Genomic DNA, 19,665 nt, shown 5'->3' with positions numbered 1-19,665 from the left:
GGAGGGCAGCAGGCAGGCATGCAGGCCCGCCCCGAGGTAGTGACCAAAAATAACAATACAGAAGGCGGACTTTCGAGGCCCTGCTGTGTATTTGAAATGAATTAACTTTAAATCCTTTAACGGGAATCCGTTATGCAGGGCAAGTCTGCCATTGTCACCGCGGGGAATGAAGGTTGGATTCCGGCCCGAAGTGGGAGCCTGCTGAGACCCATGCTGTAGCTGCCCTGACCGTGCTTTGCAGACCAGGCATCTGTGGTCAGATGGACCCTTGAGCCAGCGGAAGACAAACCAAGTCGAAAGCATTTGCCAAGAATGGGCAGCACGGTGGCGTAGTGGTTAGCTCTCTCGCCTTACAGCGCTGGGTCCCTGGTTCGAATCCCAGCCAGGGCACTATCTGCAAAGAGTTTGTATGTTCTCTCCGTGTCTGCGTGGGTTTCCTCCGGGCACTCCAGTTTCCTCCCATATTCCAAAAACATACGGATAAGTTAATTGGCTACCCCTAAAATTGGCCCTAGACTACAGTACTTACACTACATAATATAGACATATGGCAATGGTAGGGATTAGATTGTGAGCTCCTTTGAGGGACAGTTAGTGACAAGATATATATATACACTGTACAGCGCTGCGTAATATGTCGGCGCTATATAAATACTAAATAATAATAATAATAAATGTTTTACGGAGGGCAAGTTGTTTTGCCCTTTTTTTCAATTTTTTGAAAATGATAGATGGTTGTATTTTTAAATTGTTTGAAAGTGTATCCATTCAAGTGCAAGTTATGCACTGACTGCCAGGTATAATGTGCAGTCACAGATGCAGTGAAAGGTATGCAGTGACTGCAAACAGCCGTTTGTGTAGTGACGGCCGTGCTGGACTGGTGCGCACCGTGACGAGAGTGCAGGTGATGGTGGCTTTTCAGCCCATATGCTCGCCCGGCTGATGTAGCTGAATGACAGAACAGTGACTGTCCAGCTGATCAAATTTGGTCTGACCACAATGAAGCAACGACCTTATTATCTTTTGTGTGCCACCCCCACCCGAGACACTCAAATAGCCGGCGGTCATTGCTTCATTGTGATGCGCAAGCCACTTCACCGCGGCAAGGTAATGATCACGAAGGGGGATGGGCACATGTAGTTATATGCAGTGAGCTGGGTTCACTCAACACAACGCTAGGTATATGCAGTGATGAGGTGGGTTAAGTAAACACAACAGGTACTGGGTAGTTAGATGCAGTGAGCTGGGTTCACTGAACAGTAAATGTACTTAAGATGCAGTGAGGTGGGTTCTCACTCAACACAACAGGTAGTTAGATGCAGTGAGGTGGCCAGGTGGGTTCTCACTCAACACAACAGGTAGTTAGATGCAGTGAGCTGGGTTCACTGAACAGTAAAGGTACTTAAGATGCAGTGAGGTGGGTTCTCACTCAACACAACAGGTAGTTAGATGCAGTGAGGTGGCCAGGTGGGTTCACACTCAACACAACAGGTAGTTAGATGCAGTGAGCTGGGTTCACTCAACACAACGCTAGGTATATGCAGTGATGAGGTGGGTTAAGTAAACACAACAGGTACTGGGTAGTTAGATGCAGTGAGCTGGGTTCACTGAACAGTAAAGGTACTTAAGATGCAGTGAGGTGGGTTCTCACTCAACACAACAGGTAGTTAGATGCAGTGAGGTGGCCAGGTGGGTTCTCACTCAACACAACAGGTAGTTGGATGCAGTGAGCTGGGTTCACTCAACACAACGCTAGGTATATGCAGTGATGAGGTGGGTTAGGTAAACACAGCAGGTACTGGGTTGTTAGATGCAGTGAGCTGGGTTCACTCAACACAAAGCTAGGTATATGCAGTGATGAGGTGGGTTAAAGAGAAACTCCGACCAAGAATTGAACTTTATCCCAATCAGTAGCTGATACCCACTTTTACATGAAAAATATAATGATTTTCACAAACAGACCATCAGGGGGCGCTGTATGACTGATTTTGTGCTGAAACCCCTCCCACAAGAGGCTCTGGTACCGTACGGTACTCTGGGCAAACTGCCACAATGTAACAATGACACACACAGGAAATGGCTGTTTATAGCTGTCTGTTAAAGCCAGAACAGCTACATAATCTGCCCACAGTAACAATGTCACCATGTAATACATGTCAGAATGTGAATCTGGGAGAGGAAAGATTTTACAATGAGCAAACTCTGACTAAATCATGTATACATAATTATTGTAAAAATTAAGCACCTTTTTATATTAAATTATTTTCACTGGAGTTCCTCTTTAAGTAAACACAACAGGTACTGGGGTATATGCAGTACTGGGTATTACAATGTGCAGCTCCCTGTCACACACACAGGTAGTCACTGAATGTGCTGGGCTGCTGGCAGTGGCACACACAATATCAATTAGCAAGGCTGTGCATGCAACAAAAGTGTCAGTTTGACACACAGAAAAAAAAAATGTACAGGATGAGCTCTGAAAAGAGCTGTTGCTGGGTGCTTTAAAAGCAATAATAATCAGTCAGGAGCAAGCAAAGCAGCCTAGAACCTAACTAATCTGTCCCTAGGAGAAAAAGTCTGCAGCAGCTGTCCCTTTCCTCTCTCTAGCAGGCACACGAGTGAGGCTAATGGCTGCCGGACCCTGCCTTATATAAGGGGGGGTGGGGCTCCAGGGCTTAGTGTAGCCTGAATGGCTACAATGTGCCTGCTGACTGTGATGCAGAGGGTCAAAGTTGACCCTCATAGTGCATTATGGGGCGAATCGAACTTCCGCAAAAGTTCGCCTGGTGCAGGCAAACGCGAACCCCCTAAGTTCGCCTGGAACCGTTCACCGGCGAACCGTTCGCTACATCTCTAGTAAGGAATACAGAAGTATATTTCTATCATTTTTCTAATCTGCTGTGTATGATGTCAAAGGTGTAGATATGCCAGGGTAGATACATGGACTGTTCATGTGATTGTGCGTGTGGGTCAATAGACCTACATTTGCATTGAATTCCTCTGGAAGCAGGGGGCTGGGACATTAGCATACAGTTCCTCTGGACAGCCAGAAAACAGGTAATTAGGAAACACTTAATCAGACAGTTGCTTTGAAGCCTATACAGGCTGTCGCAGAGGTGTATGGTGCTTGGAAGCAATTGTCACCTGGACTGGCTGCAGTATGCTTTGAAGCAGATCACACCAGCCTGAGCCAGGACTTTACATATGATATCCTGCTGGAATATGAAAGCCTTGCTCAAGTTGTCACCTGGGGATGGGAAATCTCTGTAAAGATCAAGAGCAGACAGGAAAAACCTTGAAATTCACATGTCACACCTAGCCCAGATGTGACAAGTGGCTCGGCAGACCGTGATGTCACAAATGGGGAAATTGCGTTAGTCTTGGGGCAAGAAACTGCCTCTGGCCAGGAAATGGCTTATTATGCCAAGAGCAGTCAAGTCCCCACCTTTGATCTGCTGCGAAATACCCTTTTAAAACGAGTTCCTCCCCTTCCCAAGGAAGTTGCAGCCTCCGGGCGTATCTCACAGTATAAAAAGCAGAGCCAGATGCCTAGAATGAATCGTCTCTTGGAGGTAGCGCATAGCTAGAGTGATCCTGAGCGAATCGGAACGGCGTTCTCCCGCCAAACCACGTTCTAACCTACGCGGTAACGTTATATCCCATTTTTATTTTATGGAAATATCCTTGTGTGTATTTTTGTAACTTTTATCTTTGTAACTTTTTTACTTTGTTTTTTGTACATCTTTTGTATATATATTAAGTTCTGCATTGTTTCACGTTTTCCTGGAATATTAAATCGTTATTTAAATAAGTTTGACTTCTGCTGTACTAAACCAACACTCAGCCTAGAAGAGACTGAAGTGCAACTGTGTATAAATCCATGCCTAATAGTACGTTTGAGTAACCCTACCGTATGAGATTGTAATTGCATTGTGTGTGGGGGTGTTTGGCATACGTTGGCCTAAAGCGCGCAGCTGACCCAACGTACGAAAACGCCAGTGCGAGTAGCTCGACAGCAGAGTAGCTAACAGTATCGTTCGGAACGACTGTTAGTGGTTTTGCTTCACTACAGTGTAAGATTGCAACTCTGCATGTGTGCGTGGCGTTCCCGTATTAGGCCTAAAGCGCAAAGCTGACCCAAAAACGAAAACGCGGATTGCGTGCTCAGCACTCGACAGCCGAGTGGACGTGTCTAGCAAACCGCTAGTGGTGGCCGTCAGGAGCTTTTGAGGGGTCACAGCCTTGTTTGTAGCTCGAATAAGGCTGCTCCCCGCTTGATCTGGTCAAACCCGCAGTCGGGAACCGTATACGCAGGCGTGCCGCAGGCCGGTTCCTGACAACCCCCACCAGTCGGGGCCAGTCTACGCAGGAGAAGTGCGCCCTCTACGTATCTCTCCAGGGGCTGCTGGAGAGAAACGCAAATAGCGCACTTCTCTTACGTCAGACTGGCCCTTAATGGCAGAAGTGACGGGACCCGGTACCGGAGCTGCAGACAGCGGAGACCGGTGGCGTGGAAGCAATCCGTGCGTATGGGGCTGGAGGAAGCCCCAGGTATGTATAAAACATTTTCTTTTAATCAGCTCTGGTTTCTTTTAACTTCAAATTCATCTTTGTTTACACCACAATTACATTTTTGAAAACACTAAAGGTCAGCATTTAAACATTTATTCATTCTCTATTTTAAATTCTGTGGACTGTGCTGACAGTGTGGAATTTATACCCGTTAGGTCCGCTTTAAGCTTACATTTCGGCCAGTGGAGTCCGCGGCAAAACTTAGGAAAATCTCTTTGGAGTATATAAATGCCCTTTACAAAGATCACTCCAATCACTGTTTTCTGTTCATGTAAATGGCGGTTGTGGCCACTCTCCGGCGTAATGCGAGGTTGGCACCGAGAGGAAACCACTCACCGTAGAATCAGCAATTACAGAAGTGCATTAAACACAAGCAAACACCCCCGGTCCCCATTGTACTCAGCTACAATGTGAGATCAAAAGAGGAATTCAGCACCAAAATATGTATTTTCCTCTACCTCCCACGCACCGGCGGCCAGCGCTCAGAGAGGCCGACCTTCTCATACGTTATCATAATACGCTTGTAGTGCTTTTGTAATGGTGCTGTGCTATTTGCATTGCCGGCTGCATTTAGAGGTGTGTGAGCTGTTGTGTGTCCTCTGTGTTATTGTCTCGCCGCATTGTGGGTTATACTGTTTGCCTGGAGCGTAGGCGCACATCAGGTTACCGAGCAGCGTCAGATTACCGGCAGAGGCGTATGCAGAAATTATGGGGTCCTCTATCAATATTTCAATGCCCACCCCCACGCCGTTCTTGGTGTATTTAAAGTGTACCCGAGCCAAAGTTCCGGTCAAAAAGGAAATACCTAAGGAGAGGGAAACCTCTGCCATTGGCTCCTTGCTGTGCTGCCCTGCGGCATACTTCAGACCTCAGATCAGCAGTGAAGAGACAGCCAGGAGAATGGTGCATAGTGATGGGAGGTATACAGGAAGTGACATCACTACTCACTTCCTGTATTTTGAGTATACGCGCTTTCACTGTGCACCGTTCGCCTGGCTGTTTACTTCACTGTAGCCGGGTTAACGCTGAATTGAGGTCTGAATTATTCCGTTGGGCAGCACAAGGAGCGAGTGAGGGGGAGCTAAACTTTGTTGTGAGTCACTGCCAAGCTCTCTGGTGGTGGAGGAAGGCTACCTATATTGGAGCTGGGGGGGGGGGGGGTACTTACCTCGACAGGGGGAAGCCTTTGGATTCTACAGAGGCTTCCCTCTTCCTCCTCCTCCATAGAGGGGATCCAGCGCTAGGACCCTCTGAAGATCACCTTGTCATCGCTTGTCAGCATGAGGGCATGCGCAGTAACCGCTCTCCGATCAGGCTCTGGTGGAAATAGCCAAGTGTGATCAGGTGCACTCTAATGTGCAGGGCATGTAAGTGGGCACGCTTTATAATTATTTTTTTTCACTGATTCAGTTGTTGACACCTTGCAAAATCACTGGTGGTACTTGTAAATTTTTGCGTGATAAAAGTTGTACAGTTTGTGAAAAGCTTGAGGCCAGTTTCACATTATGAACTGCGGACAGCGATGCAGTGCGCCACTTCCGTCGCACCACCAGAAACAGGCCTTCAGGGAATACCGAGTTACTACGCGGTATTCTACACCTGGTATTGGGCCACGCAGGAAGTGACACACACTCCCTGTCACTTCCCGCTTCGGAGTATACGGAAGTGTATTATTAAAATACGCTTCCGTGCATGCGTGCTGCAACGTCGCATCGGTTTTTAAATATCCCCTGGTTGCTATAGACTAACATGACTTCTGGGCCGACGCAGATCGCCGCAACTCGACGCCAAAGCCATGTGGTAACATAGTTCTGGTCCTTCGTTTGGGATGCCGCGAAAATGTCACTTCCGTTGTGCCGTAACGTCACAGTATGAAAGTCTCCATAGACTTTCCTTGCACGGCGATGGGGTGTGGTAAAAATACCGCACTGCCCCGTTGTGAAAGGGCCCTCAGTGCGTAGAGCAGGGCTTGGGTAACAGATTTTGAACTTGAGGGATGGGGAATCATAAAAGATTTTTCTGGGGGACAGGGGGCTACGAATATTAATTATGCTGCTGTTTCAGTGACAATAATTATTGGACGTACGCTGCAGACATGGCGTCAGCGCTAAACATCAATACATAATTATTGCGAATTAGGCTGCCGCTGCATTTTCCACTCATCAGAAAGTTTTGTTTTTGTTGAAACTGCTCAGGTGTTACTTTTCTCTTTTTTTTCCTCCCAGCTATTCATTGCAATCGGAACTCCAATAACATCGACCACCCCACCGGCACGGACAGCGCGGATGTGAGCCTCCAGGGGGAGCAGGCCGACTCGCCCCCCGCTCAGGACGCCTCGGAAGCACCAGAGCCCAAGGGGACAGCCCGGAAAGTGCAGACGGAGCCAGACGCACCCAAGGTAATAAGACGCCGGGGCCCGGCAGTGATGTTGTTAGGACAAATCATTTAATTAGAGAAGAGTATTTATTCTGTAAACACGACAGGCTCCCATGATTAGAATGCAAAGCAGAGAGAGGAGTCCTGAGGTGAAAATAATTAGGGAAGAAAAATGGAACGTTGTGTAGAATTAGCAATGAGGATGCGGAGTGAATGTCTAATGTCTGTTTACTCAGTGCAGCCTGGATAATTTTGTTTCCTGAATTCCATTTAAAGCGAAGCTGCAGTCACTCACAGGCTGGAGACACAAGGCAAGCGTTTTTAGGGTTGTTTTTATCTTTTAAAAAATGCTTGCATTGACTTGGGCGGGTGACACTGGGCGGGAGGAGGTCGAAGGCGACACTGGCTGCGGGGAGTGGAGCCAACGCCATTCCTCCTTCCCTCTGCATGGGCCCACTGCCTTTGACCCCAGGCACAGAGTACTGGCGCAGCAGCTGCGTTTTTATCCCTCACCTCCTCCATGCATCTTCTTGGCAGCCGGCTCCTCTCTACTTCCTGTTTCACATGACAGGAAGTAGAGAGGAGCTGGCTGCAGAGGAGACACGAGGAGGTGAGGGATTCCAAACGTGACCACTGTGCCAGTACTTTGCGTCTGGGGACAAAGGAGTAGGGTTGCCAGGTCGGCTGATGGAGAAAACCGGACAGGGGGTGGAGTTAGGGGTGGAGTTAGGGGCGGAGTCAGAAGCACACTTTTATGTAGAGTGGGCTAAGCAATGGGCTTTTTTTTTTTATTTTTTATAGTATTTATATCGCACTGACATCTTCTGCAGCACATTACAGAGTACATAGCCATGTCACTAACTGTCCTCACCAGTAGTACTGGTCCAGTGCACATAAGAGACAGTTTTTCACCAGTAACTGCACATAAGAGACAGCTTTTCACCAGTAAATGCACATTATAAGAGACACCTTTTCGCCAGTAAATGCACATAATAAGAGACAGCTTTCCCCAGTAAATGCACAAGAGACAGCTTTTCACCAGTAAATGCACATAATAAGACACAGCTTTTCACCAGTAAATGCACATAATAAGAGACAGCTTTTCACCAGTAAATGCACAAAAGAGACAGCTTTTCACCACTAAATGCACATAATGACAAACAGCCAGTGTTCCCAGTATATGTAGCCAGGGATATATGTGCCCAGTATATGTAGCCAGGGGGTATATATGTCCCAGTATATGTAGGCAGGGGTGTAAATGTCCCAGTATACGTAGGCAGGGGTATATATGTCCCAGTATATGTAGCCAGGGGGTATATGTGCCCAGAATAGGTAGCCAGGGGGTATATGTGCCCAGAATAGGTAGCCAGGAGCTATATGTGCCCAGAATAGGTAGCCAGGGGCTATATGTGCCCAGAATAGGTAGCCAGGGGCTATATGTGCCCGGAATAGGTAGCCAGGGGCTATATGTGCCCGGAATAGGTAGCCAGGGGGTATATGTGCCCGGAATAGGTAGCCAGGGGCTATATGTGCCCAGAATAGGTAGCCAGGGGCTATATGTGCCCGGAATAGGTAGCCAGGGGCTATATGTGCCCGGAATAGGTAGCCAGGGGGTATATGTGCCCGGAATAGGTAGCCAGGGGCTATATGTGCCCAGAATAGGTTAGGTAGCCAGGTGCCCCCCGCCCCCCTCCCCCCCCCCCCCCCGCAGGAGCCCCCCCGCAGGAGGAGAACAGTGCAGCAGAGAGAGAGCTGGGAGCAGCGGTGGAGAAGGGGGGCAATCTCCCCCCCCTTCCCTCACCTTAGGGTGCTCTCTCTCCCCCGCTGTCTCCTCCAATATGATGTGCAGGCTGGCGGGTGGCTGCGGGCGGAACTTACCTCTGTGTCGCAGGCGCCGGAAGTTCGGGTCCCGCAGCCGCTGAGATTCGACTCAAAAAAGATCCGGATCAAAGATTTGAATCATTCATGAGCCGGACAACACTATTCAGACTGATTAGTGTTGTCCGGCTCATGAATGATTCGGATCTTTGATCCGGATCTTTTTTGAGTCGAATCTCAGCGGCTGCGGGACCCGAACTTCCGGCGCTGGAGCGACACAGAGGTAAGTTCCGCCTGCAGCCACTCGCCAGCCTGCACATCATCCTGGAGGAGACAGCGGGGGAGAGAGACCTAAGGTGAGGGAAGGGGGTGGAGATTGCCCCCCTTCTCCACCGCTGCTCCCAGCTCTCTCTCTGCTGCGCTGTTCTCCTCCTGCGCTGCGGGGGGGGGGGCTCTAAACCGGACAACTTAATTGTCCGGTTTAGCATGCCTTTTTGCACCGGACACAGCGCACAAAAACCGGACTGTCCGGTGTAAAACCGGACACCTGGCAACCCTACAAAGGAGGTGGGCCCATGGAGAGGGAGGGAGGAATAATGTTGGCTTCCTGTCCCCGCATCCCCAGATTACGCTGCTCATCTCTGCTACTGCCGGGTGTCACCCCTCCCATGGTGACACCCCAGTGTGGGTTACACTCTCCGCCCCCTTACATGCCACTGCCTGTGATTGCTGTCATTAGATCCTGCAGTTGTTGTCTGAAAGCTGCTGTACATTAGCGACATGTCATATCTGACGTGCCCAGATCTCCCCCATCTGTGCTCCCCACGGCCAGCAGCAGAGCTCTCACCTGTCCTGCCAGCAATCTTCCTCTCGTGTCCGGTGGGTTTTCTCCATGCCGTGAGGCTCCTCCTCCCTGTGTCTCCTCTCCCTGTGTCATGTGACAAAAGCTGAAAGTCAAACACTAGAGGTCCTGAAGCACACATGCAGGCAGCGTACATGCCGGACCTCTAGTGATTGACCTGCAGCTTTTGTCACATGACACAGGTAGAGAAGACACAGGGAGGAAGAGCCTCGCGGCATGGAGAAAACCCACCGGGGACGGGAGGAGACGCTTCGGCGGGGTAGGTGTGAGTTAGCTCTGTGGCTGACACTCTGCGTCAGTCATCACCAAACTCTCACTACTGTTAGGTACATACACACGTCTGATTTTTGACCGGTTGTTTGGACATCTGAATGACCGGTTGTTTGGACATCTGAATGACCGGTTGTTTGGACATCTGAATGACCGGTCGTTTGGACATCTGAATGACCGGTTGTTTGAACATCTGAATGACCGGTTGTTTGGACATCTAAATGACCGGTCGTTTGGACATCTGAATGACCGGTTGTTTGGACATCTGAATGACCGGTCGTTTGGACGTTAAATCGAGCATGTGCGGTAGTTTGGTCATCTGATTGACCGGTCATTTGGACGTCTGAACGACCGGTTGTTTGGACGTTAAATCGAGCATGTGTACAAACGATCATTCAGCTGATAAGATTGGATTTGACCGATCCGCCAAGAGGATCCGTCAAAAACAGCGTTATCAGCTGAACGATTGTTTGTACAAACGCCCGATTTGACATCCAAACGACTGGTCTGAACGAAAAATCAGACGTGTGTACGCACCTTTAGTGACGTGCTCCCGACCAGCCACTGATATAAAACATTTTCCATCCTGCACGATCAACTGAATTGATCCCTGTGGGATAAAAATGGATTGTTCGGGCAATGTTTGCGGCATTGATTTCTTGCAGATTCAATCACAAGTGATCAAATCTGCCAGATATCAGTGGGTAAAATCGACAATTGTATGACCACCTTAAGGCAGCTTCTGATCAGTGTAGGTGGGTACTCCATGCTTGTATAGTGACCACTGACAAATGGCTTTGAACCTACATTCATTATTGTAGTACAATCATTTCTTCAACCACAGCTGTGTTAGCATATGTTAGTTTTCTAGCTTACCACAAGGTGGCACTGGTTGCTTACAAGGTAATGCTTGTTTTTTTATCCTCTTACCTGAATGTAATAAGGTTTTTGGCTGGTGAGAAACAAAAGGGGAGGGGCCAAAGCTGTAAATTGAATTTCTTAAAAGGTACAGATACATTTTTACATGTAAATATTACTGATGTTTCTGTCAGTCATTAGCTGTCCTCTAAAAGAAAATTGAATAAATAAGCTGCAGTTCCCCTTGAAGCTATTTTGCCATGACAAATGATTGGCATTACTTTGCCGTAGAAAGTAGACAGGAGCAACCTGCTTTTTACGTACCAACGGCACCTAGTGGACTAAGGGAGCAATGATGCTAGCAAGCTAAATCCCAATTGCCCACAAGTGTAGGGAGGCATAGCTCCCAACTGTCCATCTCTTGGAGGGACTGTCCTTTTTGGGGCCAAATCCCTCTGTTCCCTCTTTCTTCCCTATGGCCTCGATTCATAAAAGCTGCGTGATAAAAAAAAATCTGGATTTTTGGATGTGCATTCGGTATTTTAGACTTTTGTGTGCTAATTCATAAAAATGTTCACAGGTGCGGTAGAAGTTCAGTCATTTACTGATCTTAATAGACAAAAACGTGTTCGGTAATAGCAGAGCAGTGTGGAGTGTTGTTATATGCTGTTCTGTGCAGTGAGGGCATTACAATAGTAAGAGGCATCTCGACATCCCTTTAGAATGTACATGTTTGTTATACTGCCGCTGTTCGCTGATAAAGGAACGTGTACACCACTAATTGATGACATTCAGATTTCTTGTTTCTGTTTTCAGAATTGCAAATTGGGTTTTGTGGTGATTGCGATTACGTTTTCACTCAGTGTACACACTCAGACGGAAATCATCTAAGTATGTGCACACATATACCATATAAGCTCACATATCACACGGTAATTTTCACCGACTGTCCTGAAGTGATGCATCATGGAGGTGACTTTTAGCTCGCACGAAACACTAGAACTTGTCAAGACTTTTAAAGAGCACCTGAAGCAAACAAAACATAAAATAATACATTCTTACCTTAATGGTGGAAAGCCACCATTCTAACAATGTGTTTCTCTGAACATATTTTGACAAAGGCGTTGCGAATATGCTTTCGTGGCTGTGCTCCCCTCTTGGTACGAGCCTCTCTACACGGGGCATTGTTAAGTAAGCCCCCCCCCCCCGATGTGTGTGTGCAAAGCCAGATCGCAGACGAGAGACACATCGGGCTGTGCATTGCAGGCACTACGCTTACCTCGCTCTGCTTCCTCCAAGACAGCATCTTCCTGCTGCTGGCCCACAGCCTCTGATCCCCAGGATGCCGGGTATGTGTTGCATGGGTGCTGCATCACTTACCCGCTCTTAGCAGATTAGCAGTGGGATACTAGCCACACTGAAGTCCCGCTTCCTCTCTGACTACAGCCGCGCCTCATGTGACCCGGCAGCACGTAACAAGTCATATGAGGCACTGGTGTAGCCATGGATACAGGATGCTGAGCGGGCAGATGGAGATCCCATTGCCGGAATGCTGAGAGCAGATGAGTGAAGCGGTGCTGTGCATCTAGGGAGGGGGTGACGAGGAGTGCGAGGAGGGGAATATTTGGGGAGGGGAGCCGCCTCTTGCTGCCCTTTAATTGTTGCCGCCCTGAAGCATGTGATTCATGTTGCTTCATTAAAGAACCACCCCTGGAGCATGGTCACAGGAAGAAGAGGGTCCCTGGCAGCCAGAGGTTTCCCACTACTTAGTTAAGTATTTAATTTTAAGTTTTTTTTTTCCCTCACAGGTTTGCTCTAAGCATGGAGACATTCTCGTTTCTTCTGGCTTTTTTACAATACACATACCACCTGTTCACATGTATAATCACATGCCATATGTGTAGATGTGGGTGTGTGTGTTTGTGCATATTTATACGCACACACACAGACACACACACACGCACGCACACACATGTTCAGTATATTTGCCCATTTGATAGAGACTGCCCGAGGGTGGAAAGTCTGCTGCAAGTACGACGAGCCTGAAGTGTTGATTCCCCTTCGTCTCTCTTGTGCCAGCGTGCTTAATTGGTACACCTGTTGTTTGTTTTTTTCCCGAGAAATATAATGATTTCTATTTTGGGAAGTGCGCTGAGACTGCGGGAAACAGTCTGGTGACCACCTGTATCTGCCGTGATTGACGGTAGTCTGCCGCCATCGTCAGGCGTAGCTCTCGCATCTCTGCATGTGTAATGGTCTGTGTTTGGCCGGCTGTGCCTGGTCTGGTTCCACAGATGATCAGCACAGGATTCATGAAGGATGGATACAGGGACGGGCCTACGATGAAGCCTTCTGAATCACGTGATTCAGGTGGCAAAATCTAGGGGGTGGCATTTGGACAGTTTGGGCCACCTGGCGCCTTCCTCCTCTCAACTCTCCCATACGACTTCCTGGCACACACATTACCCTCCTCATCCACGCACCCCCGAATTCCAGTCCTCATTTGACCAGTGGCACCTGCCGCCCTTCCCTGTGACATCATAAGCACATGAATTGTTGATATATGCCTCTTATCAAGGTATGCTGCTGTAAAACCCCATCACTGGTGAGAGATCGCCATGGCCAGTCAGAGGGGAAGCTTTGGCACATGACTAATTAGGCAGGGATGCCGGCACCAGATCGGCCAATCACAGCCACCCGCTGCACCTTTTGCTAAATGGTTCCGCCCACAAATTACTTTTCCTCCAGTGGAGAAAACTTCAACAACAAGGAAATTCACCAGACCAATCCTATACACTCACCATAGGTCGTAAGTATGCATGAGACCTGTGGGCTGTAGCTTAGTATGGACGGTGCAGTGGTGGGAGGTGGCTTAGTGTGGACAGCACAGTTGTGGGGAAGGCGTCGTGTGAATGGCAGCTTAGTGTGGGCGGTGGCTTAGTGTGGGCGGAGGCTTAGTGTGGGCGGTGGCTTAGTGTGGGCGGTGGCTTAGTGTGGACAGTGCAGTTATGGGTGGAGGCGTAGTGTGGTTGAAGGCTTAGTGTGGGCGGAGGCTTAGTGTGAGCGGAGGCTTAGTGTGGACAGTGCAGTTGTGGGTGGAGGCGTAGTGTGGGTGGCAGCTTAGTGTGGGCGGAGGCTTAGTGTGGGCGGAGGCTTAGTGTGGGCGGTGGCTTAGTGTGGGCGGTGGCTTAGTGTGGACAGTGCAGTTATGGGTGGAGGCGTAGTGTGGTTGAAGGCTTAGTGTGGGCGGAGGCTTAGTGTGAGCGGAGGCTTAGTGTGGACAGTGCAGTTGTGGGTGGAGGCGTAGTGTGGGTGGCAGCTTAGTGTGGGCGGAGGCTTAGTGTGGGCGGAGGTTTTGTGTGGACAACGCAGTTGTGGGTGAAGGCATAGTGTGGGTGAAGGCATAGTGTGGGTGAAGGCATAGTGTGGGTGAAGGCATAGTGTGGGTGAAGGCATAGTGTGGGTGGCAGCTTAGTGTGGGCGGAGGCTTAGTGTAGGCGGAGGCTTAGTGTGCGCAGAGGCTTAGGGCCCGTTTCCACTAGTGCGGTGCGAATCACCGGGATTCCACCGCTGACGAAATTGCATGCGGATGCAATTCCGCGGGCGATTTTTGCCGCGATTTCGCATGCGATTTCGCATAGGCAGGGTATATGCGAATTTAACCATGTCACTGCCTGGTTCAATTTGCATTAGTTCAATTTGCACACGCGAAATCGCGGCAAAAAACGCATGTGCGTTTTCCCTATTAACCTCCCTGGCGGTTTATTTATTTTGCCAGGGAGGCTGCAATGTGGTTTTTTTTTAATAAAAAAAAAAATATTTCATGCAGCCAACTGAAAGTTGGCTGCATGAAAGCCCACTAGAGGGCGCTCCTGAAGCGTACTTTTGATCGCCTCCGGCAATCGAAAGTAACAAGATAGGCCGCAATGAGCGGCCTATCTTGTTTCGCTTTCCTCGTCGCCATGGCGACGAGCGGAGTGACATCATGGACGTCAGTCGACGTCCTGACGTCAGAGCCGCCCGATCCAGCCCCTAGCGCCGGCCGGAACTGTTTGTTCCGGCTGCGCTGGGCTCGGGCGGCTGGGGGGACCCTCTTTCGCCGCTGCACGCGGCGAATCGCCGCGTAGCGGCGGCGATCGGGCAGCACACGCGGCTGGCAAAGTGCCAGCTGCGTGTGCTGCTTTTTTCAGAAACTAAATCGGCCCAGCAGGGCCTGAGCGGCGACCTCCGGCGGCATACCCCGAGCTCAGCTCGGGATTACCGCCAAGGAGGTTAAATGCATTATGTGCAAATCGCCTGCATTCCTCACGCAGGCGAATTCTGCAGGCTCTACCGTGCAGAAAAATCCTGCACAGAAAAACGCTCAGAAATCCTGACAAGTGGAAACAGTCCCATCCACTTTCATTGCCTATGCGAATTCGCATGCAGGCCACGCATGCGAATTCGCCCTAGTGGAAACGGGCCCTTAGTGTGGACAGCGCAGTTGTGGGTGGAGGCGTAGTGTGGATGGCAGCTTAGTGTGGGGGGAGGCTTAGTGTGGGGGGAGGCTTAGTGTGGGGGGAGGCTTAGTGTGGACAGCGCAGTTCTGGGTAAAGGCGTAGTGTGGGGGGAGGCTTAGTGTGGGTGGCAGCTTAGTGTGGGTGGCGGCTTAGTGTGGGAGGAGGCTTAGTGTGGGGGAGGCTTAGTGTGGGGGAGGCTTAGTGTGGATGGCAGCTTAGTGTGGGGGGAGGCTTAGTGTGGACAGCGCAGTTCTGGGTAAAGGCGTAGTGTGGGTGGCAGCTTAGTGTGGGTGGCGGCTTAGTGTGGGAGGAGGCTTAGTGTGGACAACGCAGTTCTGTGTGAAGGCGTAGTGTGGGTGGCAGCTTAGTGTGGGTGACAGGTTAGTGTGAGCGGAGGCTTAGTGTGGGTGGCAGCTTAGTGTGGGTGGCGGCTTAGTGTGGACAGTGCAGTTGTGGGTGAAGTTGCAGTGTGGGTGGCGGCTTAGTGTGGGCGGAGGCTTAGTGTGGACAGTGCAGTTGTGGGTGAAGGCGTAGTGTGGGTGGCAGCTTAGTGTGGGTGGAGGTGTAGTGTGGGCGGCGACATAGTGTGGGCGGAGGCTTAGTGCGGTGTACAATTCCTTTGAGAATCGGGTTTTCTAGTAAAGGAGTAAAATGGAGAGGCGCTCCACTGCATGGTTAGGGGTTTGTTGCCCTTTCTGTAGTGCAGACATTGGGAGTCAATTTCTACACATGCAGTAAAATAGCTTTTAGTTACTGAGAAATGTTGCTTCCACACAGTAAGAAGTACAGATGTAGAAAACGCTGGCACTGCAGTTGATAGACTCCTATGTAGGTGGGAGGGGGAGAGGGGTGGCTCATAACACACAGTCGGGTACGGATGGGTGACTCCCCAGCGTGCTCAGGCAGCAGTATATCTGCATCAACAAAGAAGGAGGAAAGCGCAGGCACTGCTGTCCTTCACAATTTATTGGTTCCAAGCAAGGCAATATGTAAACACGTACATGCATTAAAACGACATGGTGAGGTCACATACCCGGTGGTGGATCGTTGTGGCGTGATGGTGGGTGCAGAGGGGAGGAAAGCCTGACGGCCGTTTCGCGCTATGCGCTTCTACGGAGGCTGCCTCCGTAGAAGCGCATAGCGCGAAACGGCCGTCAGGCTTTCCTCCCCTCTGCACCCACCATCACGCCACAACGATCCACCACCAGGTATGTGACCTCACCATGTCGTTTTAATGCATGTACGTGTTTACATATTGCCTTGCTTGGAACCAATAAATTGTGAATGACAGCAGTGCCGGCGCTTTCCTCCTTCTTTGTTGATGCAGAAATGTTGCTTCCATTCACTTAGCCGTGCTCTGCATGTGCCACATCTGTAGAGTAGGTCAGGCATGACGCTGTGATTCTTCTATTTGCAAGAGCCAGTCCTGTGCCAGTTCTGTGAAGTACAAGGCTCCCTCCATCTCTATAGATGTACATGCATGTCACTGGAGGTCTCATTTCTGTGTATCAGTATACAGATCTTCACATCTAAAGGGATACAGAAAAGCCTTTCTCAATGTCTTCTTTTTCTGCACACATAGTTTTTTTTTGTGATGATCCGCTGGCCAGGGCATCAGATCAAATGGGGTGAGTAGCAGGACTGGGAGACTCTTCCTATTGGCTGTCTGCATTGTCTATCAATGTGATCTCATGCTGTTTGCTAGTTACCAAGGAGGTGAATGGGGGGGGAGTGGTGGGCATGAGGACAGCTCCCTGTGCATGCCTGCTCCCCCCACTTCTTACAATCGTATTCACTTCGGATATGCTTTAAAGAGGCCCTGTAGTAACATATAGTAGAATGCAGTAAATTATTCAGGATACCCACTTTTATGATAATTTTCCTGGTTTCAGCATCAGAAACCCTTCCTACCTCTGCATATATCTGTATGATAGTATTTAGCCCCGCCCTCTCAGTAAAGCTTAGTCTAAGCTATTTAGTTTCATTTTCCTCCTAGAGCATTGTGGGTAGCGTTCATGTTCAAATTCAGCACCATTTCAGCACTGAACAACAGGACAGGGTGCATTTCCTCCTTGCAAGCTGGGAGGAGGAAGGATAGTGAGGTGACAGAGCTGCATAAAAGTTTTTACTTAACCACTTTACCCCCGCGCGTACACATTTCTCCGTCCCTTTTTCCATCCTTTAACCCCCAGGGACGGAGAAATACGTACTTTCTGCGCTCCCGCCGCTGCCCGCGCTCCCGCTCGTAAACACGCTGCCCGCCGCTAGTAGCTTGCAGGTTGCATAAACAAAATGTTACTGTGGCCATCTTGTGGCCAAATAGTAAAACTACATCCAAAGCATTTTTCACATAGAAATAAATTAGTTTAACACACAAAATTAACCCTTTACCTCCCACACTCCCCAAATGTTTTTTTTCTTCTAATTTAAAAAAAAAAAAAATTACAATTAAAAAAAAATACATAAATAGTTACCTTAGGGACTAAACTTTTTAAATATTTATGTCAAGAGGGTATAACACTGTTACTTTATAAACTATAGGCTTGTAATTAGGGATGGACGCAAAACTAAAAAAAAATGCACCTTTATTTCCAATTAAAATATTGGCACCAAACATTGTGATAGGGACATAATTTAAATGGTTTTATAACCGGGACAAAAGGGCGAATACATTTCATGGGTTTTAAATACAGTAGCATGCATTATTTAAAAACTATAAAGGCCAAAAACTGAAAAACAATAATTTTTTTCCCCACGTTTTTTCCTATTTTCCCATTAAAACACATTTAGAATAAAATAATTCTTGGCATAATGTCCCACCTAAAGAAAGCCTAATTGGTGGCGAAAAAAACAAGATATAGTTCATTTCATTGCGATAAGTAATGATAAAGTTATAGACGAATGAATAGAAGGAGCGCTGAAAGGTGAAAATTGCTCTGGTGGTCAGGGGGTAAAACCCCTCAGTTGGGAAGTGGTTAATCTTCTGCATAAGGTATCTGGGATGCAGACTACGTCCTCCTTTCCGCCCCCCCACCCCCCATTGCCTCCAAAAGTCTGGACCGGGCCCCTGGGGTCGCCATCCTTGTCCCGCAAGCAGTACTGTGCATTACACTGTGTTCGGCAGGCTGTGCACGCTCACATCCTGGAAACCACTGGAAGCACGGATGCGGTGGCCGAGGGTTTCTAAGTGCGCAGGTGCAACGTGCAATGCGCAGTACTGCTTCCGGGTCAAGGATGGCAACACGGGGGAGGGTTGGGGCCCAGTCTAGACTGCTGGAGGCAACCAGGGGGAAATGGAGGACTGGGCATCCCAGATACCTTATGCGGCACATAAGTTAAAAACTTTTAGGGAGCTCTTTTGCCTTGCTTATGCTTTAAATGAAAAGCACCCTGTCCTGCTGTCGGTGCTGAATGCGAGTGTTCGGGTTCCAGACTATGCGATGCCGAATTTCAACACCAACGCTAATTCTGGTAGACCAGGTATATTTTCTACTGGCTTCAGAACTCTCAGTAAACATTCCGCAGAGATGCACCTGACAGAACTAAAGATGAGGCCACCTGTGATAAATTTCAGAATGTAAATCAGGGTAAGGGAAGATCTTACAATAGGCAATCTGAATACTAAATACTCTATTAAGGAACACTATACAAAAATAGTTTTAGTTATTTTCACTACAGGTCCTCTTTAAAGTAGGCAGTACTGGAAAATGTAGAATCCATTAAGCATAGGTGCAGTTTGTATTCTTTTGCTGCTCCTATGCCAGCCCTGTGCTGATAAAATGATGTAACTCTGTGTCTGGACAATAGTGCTTTGTCTGTTGTCTATAATTTGGAACGAGCAGTCGGGTTGGGTTGACTGAGGTTCAGACATATTGAACATGGAAAGTCCTTAATGGATGCCTGGCTGAGCCGAGAGCCCCCGTCTAGCTTATTGAACCTGGATTACTGTAGGGCCATCCACCAAGCCTGCTGGTAATAGCAGGATCTCCTCCTCCTCACTAATGCCCTCTCTTACTAGGGCCTTTCTGGTAAGCATCAATGGCTTCGGGGAAGTCTGCAGACTGCTGACATTAAAGTTTTAAATAAGCAGATTGGTTTTTAATTATGGTTATGAGCGTAGAACGTTCAGAGATGGATTACAGAAATGAGGCTGCGGTCTTTATTGTAGAAGAAAAGTAGCAGCAGAGCAGCTGCACGACTCCCATAGGAGAAGAAGTGGTTGCCTATTGGATGTTGGAATCCTTCCTAAAGTATACAGGCTTACAGATTGCCCAGCAAGCACATGGTGAGCCAGAACTCCTAGGAGTGTGAAAGCAGGGCTGTGGAGTCGGTACAGAAATCAACTGACTTCTCAGTTTATGAAACCACTGACTCCAACTCCAGGTACCCAAAATGGCTCAGACTCCTCGA

General features: G+C 48.7%; 1 protein-coding gene across 2 annotated transcripts in view; it reads left to right on the top strand.

Moving 5' to 3' along the window:
* Nucleotides 1-19,665, top strand: part of SAMD12 (sterile alpha motif domain containing 12) — a 649,400-nt gene that overhangs the window by 51,185 nt on the left and 578,550 nt on the right. For both annotated transcript variants that reach the window (XM_068237958.1, XM_068237957.1), the window contains exon 2: nt 6,798-6,970. In XM_068237958.1, coding sequence (XP_068094059.1) covers nt 6,798-6,970 — 173 coding nt within the window. The remainder of the gene's footprint in view (nt 1-6,797; nt 6,971-19,665) is intronic.

The sequence above is a fragment of the Hyperolius riggenbachi genome, chromosome 5, assembly GCF_040937935.1.
Source record: "Hyperolius riggenbachi isolate aHypRig1 chromosome 5, aHypRig1.pri, whole genome shotgun sequence".
In the NCBI taxonomy this organism is placed as follows: Eukaryota; Metazoa; Chordata; class Amphibia; order Anura; family Hyperoliidae; genus Hyperolius; species Hyperolius riggenbachi.
This window is presented reverse-complemented; position numbering and strand designations above follow the sequence as displayed.